The following is an 18,623-nucleotide window of genomic DNA, read 5'->3' as shown; positions in this document are numbered from 1 at the left end:
CATTTCATTCCGTTGTATACCTTCACATCAACTAGATTAAGTACAGTGTAATAAAAAACTATCATGTGACTATAAACAATTTTCTACATTCTGTTTTCCAGATTAAAAATGGCCAGAAAAAGTAGGTGACTGACCATATTATTTTTATTTAGCCTGTCCAGTTTTTACTTAGTTAGATAATTCAGTCTCAAATTGTACAGAGAGAATGGCACAGGTTGGGAAGAAACAGACAACACATATGTGAGTAAACTTTATTACTTTTCCAGAAAATACTTTAAATAAGTTGGTAATGTAGCAACAAACTTAGGCCCATACACCTTTGAAATTTTAAAGTAATCTTCAGTGATGTTGATCAGGAAATTCTTTCATGGGTGGGATTACTTCTCCAGTCTCCAGAATTGTATCACCCTAGAAAAACAAAAGTGCATTAGTGATAAATCTTGTCAGCAGAGGTAACAGTTCGCCTTTGAGCTCATCTGGAAAACCTAGCTCAGTTATAGCATTCAAACTTTAAAAATGACATAGGTAAAATAGAAGCTGTCTAAAGAGAAGAAACCAGTATCCAAAATCTTAAGAAATAAGGAACAAATAGGGGAAGTTTTACTCGAACCAAACAACCACAAAGAACATGAAAGTTGTCTTTACAAAGTGACAGAAGGATGATCTTTATTTGCTTGGCCCCCCAAAATAGGAGAAGCCCTAGAAAGAAGTTGTAGGGAAACAGCTTCACTTCAATACAAGGTGGTATATATTCCCAGCAACTAAATATGGTAGGCAGCCGCCAGTTTACTGTTTGGCTCAGAACAGATATTAGAGACAGACCTGCAAACTTTGCCCAGGCAGCTGGTCCAGCTGTCTTTCCAGCTTTCCAAACCTAGATACAGCGTGTGTCACAGAACAGGAGGGGACTTTAAAGCTAGGACCAAGTAGTATGAATCCTGGAACCCTCCACTGACAAGCTGTATAATTTTAGGCAAAGTACTTAGCTTTCACTTCAGCTCTCTGTTTAACATAGCAGATTCCATAAGCCTCACAGTCCATGAATTGACTGAGTAGGGCAGAATTATCCCATCACCACCTGCCATTCCCTGTCCTGGTTGCTCAGGACTATAAACTTGTATTAGTGTAAGCCAGTATACATTTTGGGGAAAACCTGTTTCCACAGCTAGCTTTACCCTGACACAGAAATTAACCTGAACTGGTATGAATGCTGCTGTAATAAAAATTGAGCTATATGGCACTGGCTTAGCAATCTGGCCTCAAGCCACTGGCACTGGAGGCTAAGAGATGGAAACAAAAGGCACTAATCACTTAGAAGCACCAATAACTTAAGAGGTTCTAGGAGAAGTACCTGGAAAAAAGTTAGAGTATGGGTTTAACTACTACACTAATGGCCGCCTTAGGAATATACTTTAAGAAACGTAAGCCCAGGTGAGAAGTGGCTGATTTGAGAAGAGAAATAAAAATAAGAATCTAAAAATTCAGGACCATGCAATATTAGAAAATCAGATGGATTGTTTCTGAATCTCTAAAGAGTAGGAGCTAACACTGAGAAGATTCTGAGAAGCCCATAAAGCTGAGTAAACAGGGACCCAGCACCATGCAAAGATCAGACTGAAGCCAAAGTAGCCCTTGAGCCAGAGTATGTCTCAGTGGCTTCCACACAGCTGCCACTGAGTAGACAGCAGCAGGGTGAGGACAATGGAATGAAAGAACTTGGTAACTATGTACAAACCACAGATACTGGCAGGTGGGGCTGACTAGAAGCACAAAGATTAGACTCCTACCAAGTTTGTCTTTCCATGCCTGCTAAATGTGAGAACTAGATGGTCCAAGAAACCAAACACAGAAACAAAAGCTTGTGATTGTTTTCTCTGGCCCTCAACCTTCTGTGAACCTGAGGTGGACTTTAAAGGCTGTACAACCCTAAGAAGGGTATGTTTCCCAATCCTCATTTTAGATGTGGTCTAGATTGATAAAGAAAAACAAAGGATGCGCCCCTGTGACGCTCCCCGCCAGGAATCAGGAAGAACAATGAACAAAGGTGTTTCCTCCAGAAGCAAAATCAGTCCCATTCAAATAACTTCCCACACACAGGGGTTAGGAGTCTTCACAGTGTTTGATCAGTGGGGTTTCAGAACCAAGTGACTGCTCTGCTGTCCACAGCATAGCATAATAATGGGTGTGGTTGGGGGGACAAGGGATACAGTTCACTTGTCATTGATCCTCAAATCTCTAAGAGAAGAATCTCCAAGATTAACCCTGACAGATATTACTGTGCATCATCTGGCAGTCTAAGGTTGCATTGATGGAATGGGATCTTGGGGTTTCTCCCAAGGAAAAGGTCTTGTGTTACATGTGTGGGAAGAAGGAAGCAGAGAGCCATTTGTTGACTAGAAAGATAGACTGTGGCAGAGACTCCAGGTATGGGAGGCTGGGAAATATAAAAAAGCACAAAGATATCTGGGACCATAAGAATAAATCCTGGCCAACAGGACTTGAAGTGATGTAAGCTACATCCAAGCTTAGACCTTAAAATTATCCTCTGAGATATTCAACCCTGTGATCTTGGAGCTGCATATTCTCAATGGCCTAACTATAACTGTCTGATCTATACTAGTCTGTGATATCAACAGGAAATAAACTTTTGGTAAGCCATTGAGATTTGGGGGTTTATTTCTTACTGTCTATCCTATTCCAAGGTATGTACAGATGAGCACTCTTCAGGTCCTCAAAGGAGCAACTTCTCAAATGGGTCAATGGTACAGAAACAGGAAAGAATCACAGTAGCAAAAAATACTGGTCTTCTAAAGAGATCCTCCTCCTTTTCCTTCAAACAGTAATGGCAAAATAAATAACAAACATATAAATGGAAGAATAAATAAATTACCTAACTGGTTGAAACCAGCAAGATAAATGAGGCTAACTGGGCCCTGACAAACACCAATTATACACAAATACAGAAGAAATCTCCTTTTTCCTAAAGCAGAATTCCAACTGGAAGAGTTAGCCAATTTTGGTGGTTCTCCCTAAAATTCCCTTCCGCTGCACTTGTCAATGGATTGTTGTGACTATGTCATTTGATGGAAGCAAGAATCTACAGTTTTGTTTTCTAGAAGTACATAACTTAGAGATTGATGGTAATACATTATCTGTGACTAGAAATGGGAAAAGAACATAACATGTATTTGACTCTGCTAAACAATAACCTCATGAACAGCCGGCAAAATACCAACTAATAAGTAACCTTTTAATGGTAAAAAAAATCATTTTAAATTAGGTTAATAGCCTACATATCCATAGCGTACAATTTAAAGCACACAATAACATTTTAAATTCACATATGGAGAGGTTATGGTCAAACTGTCACAGGAAATGATAATAAGTTTCAAAATAATAAAAGAAGAATTCAGTTGCTCTTGCAATGCCCAGGTGTCTGCTCAGGACAGTGCCCTAAATCCTTAACCCACATGAAACAGGGCACCAGTGAAAAACTATTGGGACTTTCAATTCACTTTAGGACTACAAAAGTCACACAAGTTTTACAGCCAGGGTGAAAAGAATGTGCCCATGTCCCAGGTTTAACTCCAGTTGCTACATCACACTATTTCCTCCTTTTTTTTTTTAAAGAGTATGCAATAGGTACTTAAAACTTTCAGCAAGAAGAATTTTAGTCTAATGATCATTTGGGAAGGGAGAGAGAAATATAAGCAAAAGAAAAAGTAGATGTTTTAAGACTTACTGGAAATATTCTGGGCTTCTTTTCAACGATGGTATATGGTTTTGTCTGCAATAAAAGTAATTCTCTGTTAATTATGGTTTTAGAGTTTTTTCTAAAATACATTGATCATATCCCAAATTTTTACTAAGCTTCAGGCTCATACATTCAATTATTTACTCAAGATCTACTTGATCAAACAGGCATTGCAAACTTAGCCAGGCTCAACACTTAACATCCCTCAGCCCCAAACTATTCCCAATCTCTGCAACAGCACTTTCATTCTCCTAGTTACAAAGGCCAAAACCCCTGGCTTGGCAGATCCTGCTGACTCCACCTTGAGGATTTATCCTGAATCTAAGTGCTTCTCACCACTTCTAATATACTACTACCCTTGTCCAAGCTGCTCCCATTTTTTCACCTACTAGTCTCTTGACTTCTGCATGTGCCCTCCTACAGTCTATTCTCCACACTGCAGAAAGAGTAATTTTTTTTATATTTATTTACTTGGCTGCACTGGGTCTTAGTTGCAGCATGCAGGATCTTTAGTTGTGGCCTGCGGGCTCTGAGCTGCAGCATATGGGATCTAGCTCCCTGACCAAGGATGGAACCTAGGCCCTCTGCATCGGGAGCCCAGAGCCTTAACCACTGGACCACCACGGAAGTTCCTACAGTGATTAAGATGCATCACTCCTCTGCTCAAAGTTTCATAATTCTTAAGAAAAAATACAAAAGCCAACGTCCTCGGCCAACGCTGTGATCTCACACTACCTCCCCCACCCCAGCGCTGCGCTGTAGTCGCAGCGGCGCCTCTGCGTTAGTACACCCTGTAAGGCCTGCCTGCGCCTCAGAACCCTCCCACCTCATGACTCCTCTGCCTGAACCGCTTTTCTCCATATCCTCAGTTCATTAACATTTTTCAAAGAGCATATCCTCAAAGAAGCTTAATTAGAATAGCAGTGCCTATCATTCTCTAGTCTTTTACTCTTAAGTTTTTCTTCTACAGACTTAACCACCTCCTGTAACATTATCTTGCAACATTTGCTTATCTATTTACTGCCAGTCTCCAAGACTAGAACAAACATTTCACGAAGACGGACTCAATCTGCCTTGTTCAGTGCTGTATCCCTACAGTGTTTAGAACAGTGCCTTGTACACAGGAAGTGCTAAATAAATGTACTTATTAAGCACACACATCTGTACAAGATACCACACCAGAAATTTAAAAGATTATTGGCATGATGTAAGACTTAGCCAAATTGGAACCAAAAGCAGGAGAGAAGCTCATAAAACAATGTGAGCAGATTCGTATGTCTCTAAAAACTGCAGCCAGAGGCAAGAAGATACTGAAATATCTTCACAGAGGATGTTCAATTTAATGCTGCATAAAGGTATTAGCTGAAGTGAACTCGTTGTAACAGTACTGAGCATGCAGGCCTACCCAAACCAAGAGAAAGAGGAAGGTAAAGGAGAGGCCTGTGGACATCTACTGACCCAAAATCTGTAATTATGTCCATCTGTCCAGGAAAAATCATCTAGAAGTATGAATTCCTCAGATAAGCCACCATATCAATGGCTCAAATTGTCAACCCAGCAACTGCAGGTAGTTAAAATCTTTTTCTCTGAGGAGATAAGTATATTTTCCATCCTAGAAATATTCAGTTAAATATAGCTATGACAAGGTAAATTAAGCCAGGGTATAAACAGGTGAATGTCAAATTTAATACAGATTCTAGTTAAAATGCATTTAGATGTGTGAATTTTAAATTTAAAAAGATTTTCCTTTTCAGGGTCATTAATGTGTCCTGTAAAATTCAGCAGTCCCCAACATTTTTGGCACCAGGGGTCAGTTTCCTGGAAGATAATTCTTCCATGGGGGTGAGGCAGGGAGTGGTTTCAGGATGATTCAAGCACATTACATTTACTGTCACTTTATTTCTATTATTATATCAGCTCCATCTCAGATCATTATTTCTATTATTAGTACATCAGCTCCATCTCAGATCATTAGGCATTAGAACCTGGAGGTTGGTCCTGAGGTTGGGACCCCTGTCATAAATACTTAAAACTGAATACATAAAATATATAAATGCAGCTTAAAACATTTAAGAGAATTTGATGATGTTTGTAAGTGGAATTGTTTTATGGAAATTCAATTTGAATTATCCAAAGATAATAAGAACAAAGAAAAGAGACTTCATATTTTACTCGATGTATTGTCTAGTTAACAGAATTTTAAAATTGAATTAAAAAAATCAAAAGTTTTTAAATTGAAACTAAGAAATTGAATATTAATTTATATTTCGGGTAACTGGAACAGTTATTCCTGCACATAAAAACCACTCTTAGATGTTTAAAAAAAATTTCACAGACAGTAACATTTTTTCTTCTCTAGGGTCCTGCATGTTAAGACACTGAAAAAAATAAGAGGTATAATGATACAAGGCTACCCTCACAGCTCAGTCAGTAAAGAATCTGCCTGCAGTGCAGAAGACCCAGGTTTGATTCTTGGGTTGGGAAGATCCCCTGGAGAAGGAAATGGCATCCCACCCCAGTAATCTTGCCTGGAGAATCCCATGGACAGAGGAGCCTGGCGGGCTGCAGTCCATAGTGTCGCAAGAGTTGGACACAACTTAGTGACTAAACCACCACCATCAGGACACAAAGCCGGCTGTGGACATGTAGGTGAACATGGATATAAAACTTTGTTTAAGCTCATCAACGACAGAAATGTAAACTACACTCTGACCCTTAGCCATACATTGTTCGCCCCCTTTTAATGGCTGAAGAAAGATTTTCTGTTGGTTTATAAAATGAAACACTAACCCCCAATTCTTCATCCCCCTGGCCTCCACTAATCTCATGTTTCTACCATGTCAGACAGCCCACGTCCACTCAGACTTCCACAGCAACTGACCGGGCAGCACATGCGCCTAAGCACATTTACCTCCTCCCCATCTCCAGAAAGCCTTCCTTCACAAAGTACTTATAACTTCAGTTGTGGAGCAAGAAATTTTCCTCTACCTTTCTAGGCTCTTCTGGTTGGTCTAAGAATTAAGTTGACATGAGACAGATTAATAGGAGAAAAGCAAACAAAAGTCAGTAACATGTACACATGGGAGAGACCCAGGAGAACCAAGTAACTCCCCAAATGAGTTAAATACCATCTTAGGCTAAAGACAAAAAAGGACGCTGGGAGTAAGTGTTTGGGACTTCATTGGAGAGGAAGGCAATTCACATGGAGATGGAAAATCAAAAGTTTGGGAAACAAACATCTGCTAGACCATGAGAGACGATGGGACACAGTAGGGAATTTCAATAGCCTTTGCTAGGTTTCTTCCTGTCTACCACATCTAGAGTTCATATTATAGTTATCTATGGTGATAGTTCCCTTCTTGGAACAGGTCTTCTAATCTACATTATTTTAAGAAGTTAGTGAAAGTGTTAGCGGCTCAGTCTTGACCAATTCTTGTGACCTAATAGACTGTAGCCCGCCAGGCTTCTCTGTCCATGGAATTTCTCCAGACAAGAATACTGGAGTGGGTAGCCATTCCCTTCTCCAGGGGATGGTCCTGACCCAGGGACTAAGCCCAGGTCTCTTGCATTGCAGGCAGATTCTTCACCATCTGAGCCACCAGGGAAGCTCTATCTCTTGTCTAACACTGACCAATAGAAACATAATGGGAGTGGCTTATGTCATTTTAATCTGCATGCCAAAGAGACATTGTGGAGTGGCAAATTTTGCTACCCTGAACTTTCAAGGCTAAAAATTTTAGAGTCAAAATGACTGTGAAATTTTATTTCATCCCCACCTTGGGTTATTTCTTTAAAAAGTTATCTTCTGGCTCACTACTACCTAATCAGATTCTTATCAACTAACAGCCAGTAAACTGAAACAGCCTCTGCTGATTTGCTTGACATCACTACTTTCCTCCCTCCAACTCGCCCTACAGTTCTATGTTTTTATGTTTTCCTAAATAGATAGGTTCAGTTCAGTAGCTCAGTTGTGTCTGACTCTTTGCGACCCCATGGACTGCGGCATGCCAGGCTTCCCTGTCCATTAACAACTCCCAAGCTTGCTCAAACTCTTGTCCATTGAGTCGGTGATTCAATCCAACCATCTCATCCTCTGTTATCCCCTTCTCCTCCTGTCTTCAATCTTTCCCAGCATCAGGGTCTTTTCAAATGAGTCAGTTCTTTGCATCAGGTGGCCAAAGTACTGGAGGTCAAGATCCAACCAGTCCAGGGGACTCTCAAGAGTCTTCTCCAACACCACAGTTCAAAAGCATCAATTCTTCAGTGCTCAGCTTTCTTTATGGTCCAACTCTCACATCCATACATGACTACTGAAAAAACCATAGCCTTGACGAGACAGACCTTTGTTGGCAAAGTAATGTCTCTGCTTTTTAATATGCTGTCTAGGTTGGTCACAGCTTTTCTTCCAAGGAGTGTCTTTGACTGCAGCATGGCTGCAGTCAAAATCTGCAGTGATTTTTGAGCCCAAGAAAATAAAGTCACTGTTTCCAAAATAGATCAAGCCCCCTACACACAAACCTTCAAGTTACAAACTTTCAAAGATGTAAATGTGTCTGCATGCCCAATCATGTAAGGCCTGAGTGAAATTTCAGCTTGCCCTCCATCTCCTATTGCTGACAATCCTTCAGCTCTATCATCTCCCACCCCCTCTCCCTCCTCTAGTTAGTAACTCTTCTGACTCATTCACCTGATGCCAGCCCCTGTATGTCAGCTGTTGTACTGTACTCCTGTACTTTTCAAGGTACTGTTGTTGTTCACTGTCACTTTTATGTATTATTTGTGTGAAAAATACTATACTGTACTGTTGTACTGTATATTACAGTAGCTCTTTCAAATCCTGAAAGATGATGCTGTGAAAGTGCTGCACTCAATATGCCAGCAAATTTGGAAAACTCAGCAGTGGCCACAGGACTGGAAAAGGTCAGTTTTCATTCCAATCCCTAAGAAAGGCAATGCCAAAGAATGCTCAAACTACCGCACAATTGCACTCATCTCACACGCTAGTAAAGTAATGCTCAAAATTCTCCAAGCCAGGCTTCAGCAATATGTGAACCGTGAACTTCCTGATGTTCAAGCTGGTTTTAGAAAAGGCAGAGGAACCAGAGATCAAATTGCCAACATCTGCTGGATCATCGAAAAAGCAAGAGAGTTCCAGAAAAACATCTACTTCTGCTTTATTGACTATGCCAAAGCCTTTGACTGTGTGGATCACAATAAACTGTGGAAAATTCTGAAAGAGATGGGAATACCAGACCACCTGACCTGCCTCTTGAGAAATCTGTATGCAGGTCAGGAAGCAACAGTTAGAACTGGACATGGAACAACAGACTGGTTCCAAATAGGAAAAGGAGTACGTCAAGGCTGTATATTGTCACCCTTCTTATTTAACTTATATGCAGAGTACATCATGAGAAATGCTGGGCTGGAAGAAGCACAAGCTGGAATCAAGATTGCTGGGAGAAATATCAATAACGTCCGATATGCAGATGACACCACCCTTATGGCAGAAAGTGAAGAGGAACTCAAAAGCCTCTTGATGAAAGTGAAAGTGGAGAGTGAAAAAGTTGGCTTAAAGCTCAACATTCAGAAAATGAAGATCATGGCATCTGGTTCCATCACTTCATGGGAAATAGATGGGGAAACAGTGGAAACAGTGTCAGACTTTATTTTTCTGGGCTCCAAAATCACTGCAGATGGTGACTGCATTCATGAAATTAAAAGACGCTTACTCCTTGGAAGGAAAGTTATGACCAACCTAGACAGCATATTCAAAAGCAGAGACATTACTTTGCCAACAAAGGTCTGTCTAGTCAAGGCTATGGTTTTTGCAGTGGTCATGTATGGATGTGAGAGTTGGACTGTGAAGAAGGCTGAGCACCGAAGAATTGATGCTTTTGAACTGTGGTGTTGGAGAAGACTCTTGAGAGTCCCTTGGACTGCAAGGAGATCCAACCAGTCCATTCTGAAGGAGATCATCCCTGGGATTTCTTTGGAAGGAATGATGCTAAAGCTGAAAGTCCAGTACTTTGGCCGCCTCATGTGAAGAGTTAACTCATTGGAAAAGACTCTGATGCTGGGAGGGATTGGGGGCAGGAGGAGAAGGGGATGACAGAAGATGAGATGGCTGGATGGCATCACTGACTCGATGGACGTGAGTCTGAGTGAACTCCGGCAGTTGGTGATGGACAGGGAGGCCTGGCATGCTGCGATTCATGGGGTCGAAAAGAGTCGGACATGACTGAGCGACTGAACTGAACTGAACTGTATATACAGTATTATACAGTATACATAAAACAGTATATAAAACTGCATATACAGTATTATACTATATAATACTGTACTGTTATACAGTATATACACTGCATTGTGCTATTATACAGTGTATATATACTGAATAATACTGTGCTATTATACAGTGTATATATACTGTATAATACTGTACTATTACAGTACAGTACTTCATAGACCACTGTGTTAGTTGGGTACCTAGGCAAACTTGGTTGGACTTAAAAAAAAAAAAACTGGATTTAATGAACATGCTCTCAGAATGGAATTCATTCATATGTAGGAGACTTACTGTATATCACTTTAATCAACTCACTCTCCTATTTAAAAATGGAAAGCTTCTCACTGCCTGCCACATAGAATTCAACATGCGTAAAACCAACCTCCTATCATCATCACCACCACACTCTAGTATAAATAACCTCCTCACCTCATTCAGGTTCTGACACTTTACTCTGGCTTGCCAACTCCATCACTGCCCCAAACCACACTTCTCCCTGATGTCCTCCTCCCCAGGCTTAGGTTCCAATCTCCTACCCCAGGTTGCTGCCACTGCAGCTCTCCAAACAGGTACACTCATCAACGCGCCAACCCCCAACCCATTCGGGACCTAACACTCATCACTGGGTACAAGAATATCCTCCTCAGTCTTTGGGTTATAAAACTCCACGCTGGGCAGGCAACTATCACCACTCTTCTTCCATTCTACTCCCTGAAATGTACTCTTTCCTCACCGTGCCGGGATCTAACACCCTACACCAAGGTATGCTAGGCTAAGTCACTTCAGTTGTGTCTGACTCTTTGTAACCCTATGGACTGTAGCCCACACCAGACTCCTCTGTCCATGGGATTCTCCAGGCAAGAATACTGGAGTGGGCTGCCGTGCCCTCCTCCAGGGGATCCTCCCGACCCAGGGATCAAACCTGTGTCTCATGTCTCCAGCGTTGGCAGGCAGGTTCTTTACCACTAGTGCCACCTGGAGAGCCCCCACCAAGGTATCCTGAGCCTTTAAAATAAGGCAACAGGCTGAGTTCAATCATCACATGCAGATGTTCTGGACACACTGAATTCTAAAGAAAGTAAGTTGTGAAAAACCAGATAGAACAAAGGAAAAGGAAATGATGACAAAGACCTTTGTCCATTTTGAATTCTATCTTATATCAGATCTGTGCTCAATAAAAAAGGAGCAGAAATTCTGTTCTCTTTTCCAGACTCAGGACCCCAATTTTGCACCAGTATTATTAGATCAACTACATTCCTGATCATTAAAACATCATTTCTATGAGGAAATACGATTCAAGTTGTAACCAACTAATATAAAGATTAAATTTTCTGGGACATTCCTGGTAGCTTTGTGTTAAATGCATCAGGCTGCCAGTGCAGGAGACATGGATTCGATCCCTGATCCGGGAAGATCCTACATGCTGCGGGGATGCCTGTGCATCACAAATACTGAAGCATGCGCACCCTCAAGGCTGTGCTCTGCAACGAGAAGCCACTGCAGTGAGAAGCCTGCATGCTGCAACTAGAAAAAGCCCCCACGAGAAAAGTCCGTGTAGCAATGAAGACCCAGCACAGCCAAAAATAATAAATAAATAAGCTTATTTTTAAAAATTAACTTTCTGAAAAACCATGCATTAGTTAAGTTTCATTAAACCATCTACTGAAAAGGATTCAAAGTAATTCAAGATCAGTTATAAGGTCTTGAACTTATAAGATCAGAGGAGGGTAAGGCAAACCCATAGAGGAAATAATTTTGTGCAATATTAACAATATATTCTGGGATTTCCCTGGTGGTCCAGTAGTTAAGAATTTGCCTGTCAGTGGCGGGGACACAAGTTCCAACCCTGGTCGGGGAAGATCCCACATGCCATGGGGCAACTTAGCCTATGTGCCACAACTACTGAGCCCACTGCCCTAGAGCCTGTCCTTCACAACAAGAGAGGCCACCACAACGAGAAGCCAGTGCGCTGCAACGTAGAGCCGCTCCCACTCGCCGCACCTAGAGAAAGCCGGCCCACAGCAACAAAGACCCGGCGCAGTCAAGTATAAATAAATAAATATTTTTAAAATAAATAAATTCTGAAAAACACATACTTAAAGCATACTTACAGTCACGTGATACTTGAGATAATAATGAATAATCCAGACAGGAATAAGTACATGAGTAAAAGCAAAGATACTGTGTCGGTATGTCTTATAGATCTGGGGGAGAAAAAAAATACATGAGATAAATAGATTTCTCACTTTTTTTTTTTTTTTTTGCCAAACTACAGTAATATATGCATAGATGCATGCCTTTAAAAAGATTTCTAAAAATATCCTTAATATAAATTTATGATAAAATATGGCATTAAAAAATGAGAGTAAGTTTCACTGATTTAACCAGAGTAACCAAAACTATAGAATTTTCAGGTAAAGTCATTTCCCTGATTTATCAACTTCAGATATGCACGATCAACACCAATACGCATGATCAACATAACATATTCCACGTGTAGAGTGGACAACCTTGAGTACACTAATGCCGGAAAAAGAATGTTTTACCTACGGGGATAAGGGTGGCCCAAGCTCACTTTGAGGTGCCTTTACACATGCTGTTTTTAAAAAGAAAGGCAAAAGACAGCTAAAAATGGAGTTTTTCCATGGCAGCCAATTTCAGTGAAAGAGACCTATCCTTTCAGGGAATGGATAACCTAGATTATAAGTGTTATAATAGATATGATTACGGAAGAGAACGTTAACTCTTAAGTAAGGCAAGACAGATTTCAACAAATGATTATTTCCTTAAATCACTGGCTGTCAACTTTCAATCAGTGGCTGCCAGTGAGTAATATCAGAGATACAAAGTGGGAGAGGGGAGGAGAGTTGAATTTTACCACCAAAAGTTAGCATTGAATACATTCTTTGACAGACTTTGTAGCACAGTAAGAAAGTAGATATACATGGATTTCAAAGTGAACTCCTAGTACTAGCCCTGTGACCCTAGGTAAATCACTGAATTTTTGTAGGTCTCCATTCCCACACATTTACAATAAGGATGAGGAAAGTTTCTACATTACAGCAGTAAAACCTTAAGTTTTTTTTTTTTTTAATTTAATTTTATTTTTTAACTTTACAATATTGTATTGGTTTTGGCATATATCAAAATGAATCCGCCACAGGTATACATGTGTTCCCCATCCTGAACACACATAAAAGTGCCAGGCACAAAGTAAGCACCCAAGTGTTACTTATTACCACTATTATTAGCCAAAGTCCCAAGGAATTCCGAGATACAGTATTCATCACCCATAACTGATGTGACTTAACAACAGCTTTAAGAAAATGTGAAGAGACCCCGAAAATAAAGACAACACTTGAATGATCTTCTGCAGAGTAAAGTCCAGGAATGACATTCTTAAACAAAAGAATGTGTTAAATGTACATAGTGGTGGTTAAGGAAGTTCAGTTCAGTTCAGCTCAGTCGTGTCTGACTCTCTGCAGCCCTATGGACTGCAGCACACCAGGCCTCCCTGTCCATCACCCACTCCCAGAGTTTACTCAAACTCATGTCCATCGAGTCGGTGATGCCATCCAACCATCTCATCCTCTGTCGTCCCCTTCTCCTTCCGCCTTCAGTCTTTCCCAGCATCAGGGTCTTTTCAAATGAGTCAGCTCTTCGAATCAGGTGGCCAAAGTATTGGAGTTTCAGCTTTAACATCAGTCCTTCCAATGAACACTCAGGACTGATCTCTTTTAGAATGGACTGGTTGGATCTCCTTGCAGTCCAAGGGACTCTCAAGAGTCTTCTCCAACACCACAGTTCAAAAACATCAATTCTTTGGCACTCAGCTTTCTTTATAGTCCAACTCTCACAACCATACATCACTACCGGAAAAACCGTAGCCTTGACTAGATGGACCTTTGTTGGCAAAGTAATGTCTCTGCTTTTGAATATGTCTGCTGCTGCTGCTGCTGCTGAGCCACCTCAGTCGTATCCGACTCTGTGCGACCCCAGAGACGGCAGCCCACCAGGCTCCCCCGTCCTTGGGATTCTTCAGGCAAGAACACTGGAGTGGGTTGCCATTTCCTTCTCCAATGCATGAAAATGAAAAGTGAAAGTGAAGTCGCTCAGTCGTGTTCGACTCCTAGCGACTCCATGGACTGCAGCCTACCAGGCTCCTCCGTCCATGGGATTCTCCAGGCAAGAGTACTGGAGTGGGGTGCCATTGCCCTCTCTGTTGAATATGTCTAGGTTGGTCCTAACTTTCCTTCCAAGGAGTAAGCGTCTTTTAATTTCATGGCTGCAGTCACCATCTGCAGTGATTTTGGAGCCCAAAAAAATAAAGTCTGACACTGTTTCCACTGTTTCCCCATCTATTTCCCATGAAGTGACGAGACCGGATGCCATGATCTTCATTTTCTGAATGTTGAGCTTTAAGCCAACTTTTTCACTTTCCTCTTTCGCTTTCATCAAAAGGCTCTTTAGTTCTTCTTCACTTTCTGCCATAAAGGTGATGTCATCTGCATATCTGAGGTTACTGATATTTCTCCCAACAATCTCGAATACAGCTCATGCTTCATCCAGCCCAGCATTTCTCATGATGTACTCTGCATATAAGTTAAATAAGAAGGGTGACAAGATACAGCCTTGATGTACTACTTTCCCGATTTGGAACCAGTCTGTTGTTCCACGCCCAGTTCTAACTGTTGCTTCCTGATCTGCATACAGATTTCTCAAGAAGCAGGTCGGGTGGTCTGGTATTCCCATCTCTTTCAGAATTTCCCACAGTTTATTGTGATCCACACAGTCAAAGTCTTTGGCATAGTCAATAAAGCAGAAGTAGATGATTCTCTGGAACTCTCTTGCTTTTTCGATGATCCAGCGGATGTTGGCAATTTGATCTCTGGTTCTTCTGCCTTTTCTAAAATCAGCTTGAACATCTGGAAGTTCACAGTTCCCGTCTTGTTGAAGCCTGGCTTGGAGAATTTTGAGCATTACTTTACTAGCAAGTGAGATGAGTGCAACTGTGCGGTAGTTTGAGTATTCTTTGACATTGCCTTTCTTAGGGATTGGAATGAAAACTGACCTTTTCCAGTCTTGTGGCCATTGCTGAGTTTTCCAAATTTGCTGGCACAGCATCATCTTTTAGGATTCGAAATAGTTCAAATGGAATTCCATCACCTCCACTAGCTTTGTTTGTAGTGATGCTTCCTAAGGCCCACTTGACGTCACATTCCAGGATGTCTGGCTCTAGGTGAATGATCACACCATCGTGATCATCTGGGTCGTGAAGATCCCTTTTGTACAGTTCCTCTGGGTATTCTTGACACCTTTTCTTAATATTTTCTGCTTTTGTTAGGTCTATACTATTTCCGTCGTTTATTGAGCCCATCTTTGCATGAAATGTTCCCTTGGTATCTCTAATTTTCTTGAAGAGATCTCTAGTCTTTCCCATTCTATTGTTTTCCTCTATTTCTTTCTATTTCTTTGCACAGACCACTGAGGAAGGCTTTCTTATCTCTCCTTGCTATTCTTTGGAACTCTGCATTCAAATGAGTATATCTTTCCTTTTCTACTTTGCTTTTCGCTTCTCTTCTTTTCACAGCTATCAACAGCATATCAACAGGACCTCTTCTTTTACAGTAATTAACATGGAGCTGCATTACCAGCTAGAGGATTATCCTGCTTTCGGGTAGTCGAGTGTAGTGTTGGTCTGTGTAATCTCAACCTCAAAAATCACACAAGTGTCCTTGGATACTAAAATCATTGAATTTTAACTCTAGTGAATCCTTGGCCATCCTTCTGAGGAAAGGTTTCCTCAGTCAAAAGAAAGCCAAACCTGTACGTCCTGTATAATCTAGGCAAGGATTCGCCTCCTTCTCATTACACTTGAGAGCCAAAGGGCAAGACAATCCCAAAGCCATACAAGCTCCGAACTCCTGACTTCCAGTGCATGACTCTTGGGACCAGACGGAGTCCCAAACAAGCCTCAGTCTCGACTGAACCTGACCCTCCCTTGGGGAACTTCCGGGGACAAAGCGAGTCAGTCCTTAATGCGGCTATAGCGAACAGGTTGTCTCAGCAGCCAGGTCGTGGACTGCGATGGGACGAGAGTGGGTGGGGGTTGGGAAGGGCGGTCACTCACCACGTTCTTCCAGAGAGCTCCGTCTTGCAAAAATTTATTCCAGAATCGCTCCACAGGCGACACCCTCCGCGGAGGCAGCACGGGTTCCCGGGGGCTCAGCTCCTGATCTTTCAGCCATCGCCTTCTTAGCTCTCGCAGCTGCTGCAGCCGCAGTTTCTCCTCGGGCGTATACCCCGACATGTCACTGCTGATACCACGGCAGCAGGAGACGGCGCGCACCGGAACCAGGGTCTTGTCACTTACGCGCGCTCCCGCACTGCAAAGCGACCTTGCGAGGACGCCTGGGAGCGGCGCGCCGTTATGACGTCACTCTGCTCCTGCCTCCGAGCGACTCCAACCTGCGCGTAGTGGCTGGGCATGCGCAAAGCCCCGCACACCTCGCCGGCTGTACTGGTCCAAATTACCAGAAGGGGCGGGGGCGGGGATTCTCATTCTTCCAATAACCAGCACACCAGTTCTTCCTTAACAGAACCTCTAGTCCTTCGACCTCTCATACTCTTCAGGTAACTAAGCGGCCCCCGCCCCCGCCCTACGGACCTACAGAGTCTGTGGAGACGTTAAGTCTTTTGTCAATGACTGGAAAAGTGACCCTGAGCAGCTGTCTCCGTCTGTTCCTCCATCTGTTGCTGTTATTGTTTAGTTGCTAAGTCGTGTCTGACTCTTTTGCGACCCCTTGGACTGTAGCCGGCCAGGCTCCTCTGTCCATGGGATTTCCCAGGCAAGAATACTGGAGTGAGTTGCCATACCCTTCTCCAGGGGAATCTTCCTGACCCAGGGGTCTGCATTGCAGGCGGGATTCTTTACAGCTGAGCTACTGGGGGAAGCCCTTCCTTCATCTGTACTGTAGAAGTAAAAAGAATCTCAATATATCGCAGAGTTGTACACATTCACCCTTTGATCCGGTATTCTAATTTCTAGAATTCTATCCTAAAGATATAGTAGTAAAAGTACATGCAAGATTGTTCACTGCAGCACCATATATAATAAAATATGGAAATTCCTCAACAAATGGCTAGTTGAATAAATTGTAAACGAACGTAATGAAGTGAGTGCCTGAAAACATAATATTGTTCAGTGAAAAAAAAGCTACGTGGAGAGAAGTGTACATACTACCTTTTATCCAAAAAAGGGAGGACAGTAGTAATGTTATATATAAATTTGCCTATGAAACGCCCTAGGGACTATGGCCAACCCAGTAAACATGAATATCTCTAGCTCCTAGATTGTGATCTCTAACTACCATCTTCAATTAAAAGGAGCCAAGACTCCTTAGAGTAGTTGTTCTCGAAACATTTTGTTCCCTAAATCTCTTTAAATTCTTAAAATTGTGAGAGGGTCCCAAAGAGTTTGTTGATGTGGGTTATATCTATTGATGTTTAGTGCATTAGAAATTAAAACATGTAAAAATTTAAAAAATCTGTTAACAAAAACTACTTAGAAGAGTGCCATTGTAAATTTTTCTAATGTCTGGCTTAAAAAATGACAGCAGAATTCTAAAAACTGCTTCTACATTCAATCATAATATAATACATCATGTAACCTTGGGAAACTCTGTATATATTTGTGAGACAAAAAGAGTTTAAAAGAGCAAATAGCATCTTAGTATTTTTATGAAAATAATTGTGACCACACAAACCCCATGATAGGATTACAGGGATGCCCAGGGGCACCCCAGTCACACTTTGAAAACCATCACTTTGGAGAAATAACTAATTGCACATTCGGGTTGGAAATGTAAAATAAGCCTGGAACATCTTATCTTAGCTGAAGGCAGGGAGGTTTTTAAAGATTAGTAGGGTGGTGTCAAAATGATTGAGGAGACAACTTGAATAGACTTACACTGGTCAAAGATGGAATGATTTGAGCATCAATAAGTATTGTGACTTCAGCGGGTGAATGAAAAATATCAGATACATTTACATACATGATTTATGATTTTTAAAAATCATGATTTTTTTTCACTATGATTAAAAAAAAACCTTATTGGTCACTTTTTGATGGTGTTAGGGAAAGGGAAAGTGAAAGTGAAGTCGCTTAGTCGTGTAGGACTCTTTGTGACCCCAGTCCATGGGGTGTTAGGGAACCAACTCATTATTTTGAAAACTAATAAGCAGAGGAAAAATCAAGCATTTTTCTGGCCTCTTTATATAAATCATAAAGTAACAAAATAGTTGATAAGGAGAAATTTATTCAAAAAATCATAAAAACCTAATAAGAATAGATGGCATAGTTAGAATATTACTATTTCGCAAACATTAGTTTGTTAATGAATCAATGCCCAGATCGAGGTTGACATCCTTGACATAGAGCAACTGCGCCCCCTGGTGGAAGACTACCTCACTGTCTGTGAACAAGCCTTGCTGAACAAAAAACTGAACCTGAATCTGATCAAGTTTCTAGACCTAACCACTCATTTACAGGAAACATAGGAATAACATCAGAATGATATTAAT

At 41.4% G+C, this 18,623-nt stretch overlaps 1 protein-coding gene across 2 annotated transcripts; it reads right to left on the bottom strand.

Moving 5' to 3' along the window:
- Window positions 1-237: 237 nt before the first annotated feature.
- Window positions 238-16,521, bottom strand: NDUFB6 (NADH:ubiquinone oxidoreductase subunit B6). Of its 2 annotated transcripts, XM_055577814.1 has the most exons (4): window positions 16,171-16,502; window positions 12,152-12,244; window positions 3,743-3,787; window positions 238-408 (listed from the first exon to the last, which is right to left on the bottom strand). In XM_055577814.1, exons 1-4 carry the CDS (start codon window positions 16,348-16,350, stop codon window positions 340-342), a joined length of 387 nt encoding a protein of 128 aa, XP_055433789.1. In that variant the 5' UTR covers window positions 16,351-16,502; the 3' UTR covers window positions 238-339. The 2 variants fall into 2 exon arrangements, with proteins under 2 accessions (XP_055433789.1, XP_055433790.1); XM_055577815.1 differs by lacking the exon at window positions 12,152-12,244 and having other exon boundaries at window positions 16,171-16,521.
- Window positions 16,522-18,623: the final 2,102 nt, after the last annotated feature.

The sequence above is a fragment of the Bubalus kerabau genome, chromosome 4 (genome assembly GCF_029407905.1).
Source record: "Bubalus kerabau isolate K-KA32 ecotype Philippines breed swamp buffalo chromosome 4, PCC_UOA_SB_1v2, whole genome shotgun sequence".
NCBI classification, from domain to species: Eukaryota; Metazoa; Chordata; class Mammalia; order Artiodactyla; family Bovidae; genus Bubalus; species Bubalus kerabau.
The sequence above is the reverse complement of the archived record's forward strand: the minus strand, read 5'-3'. Positions and strand labels throughout refer to the sequence as shown.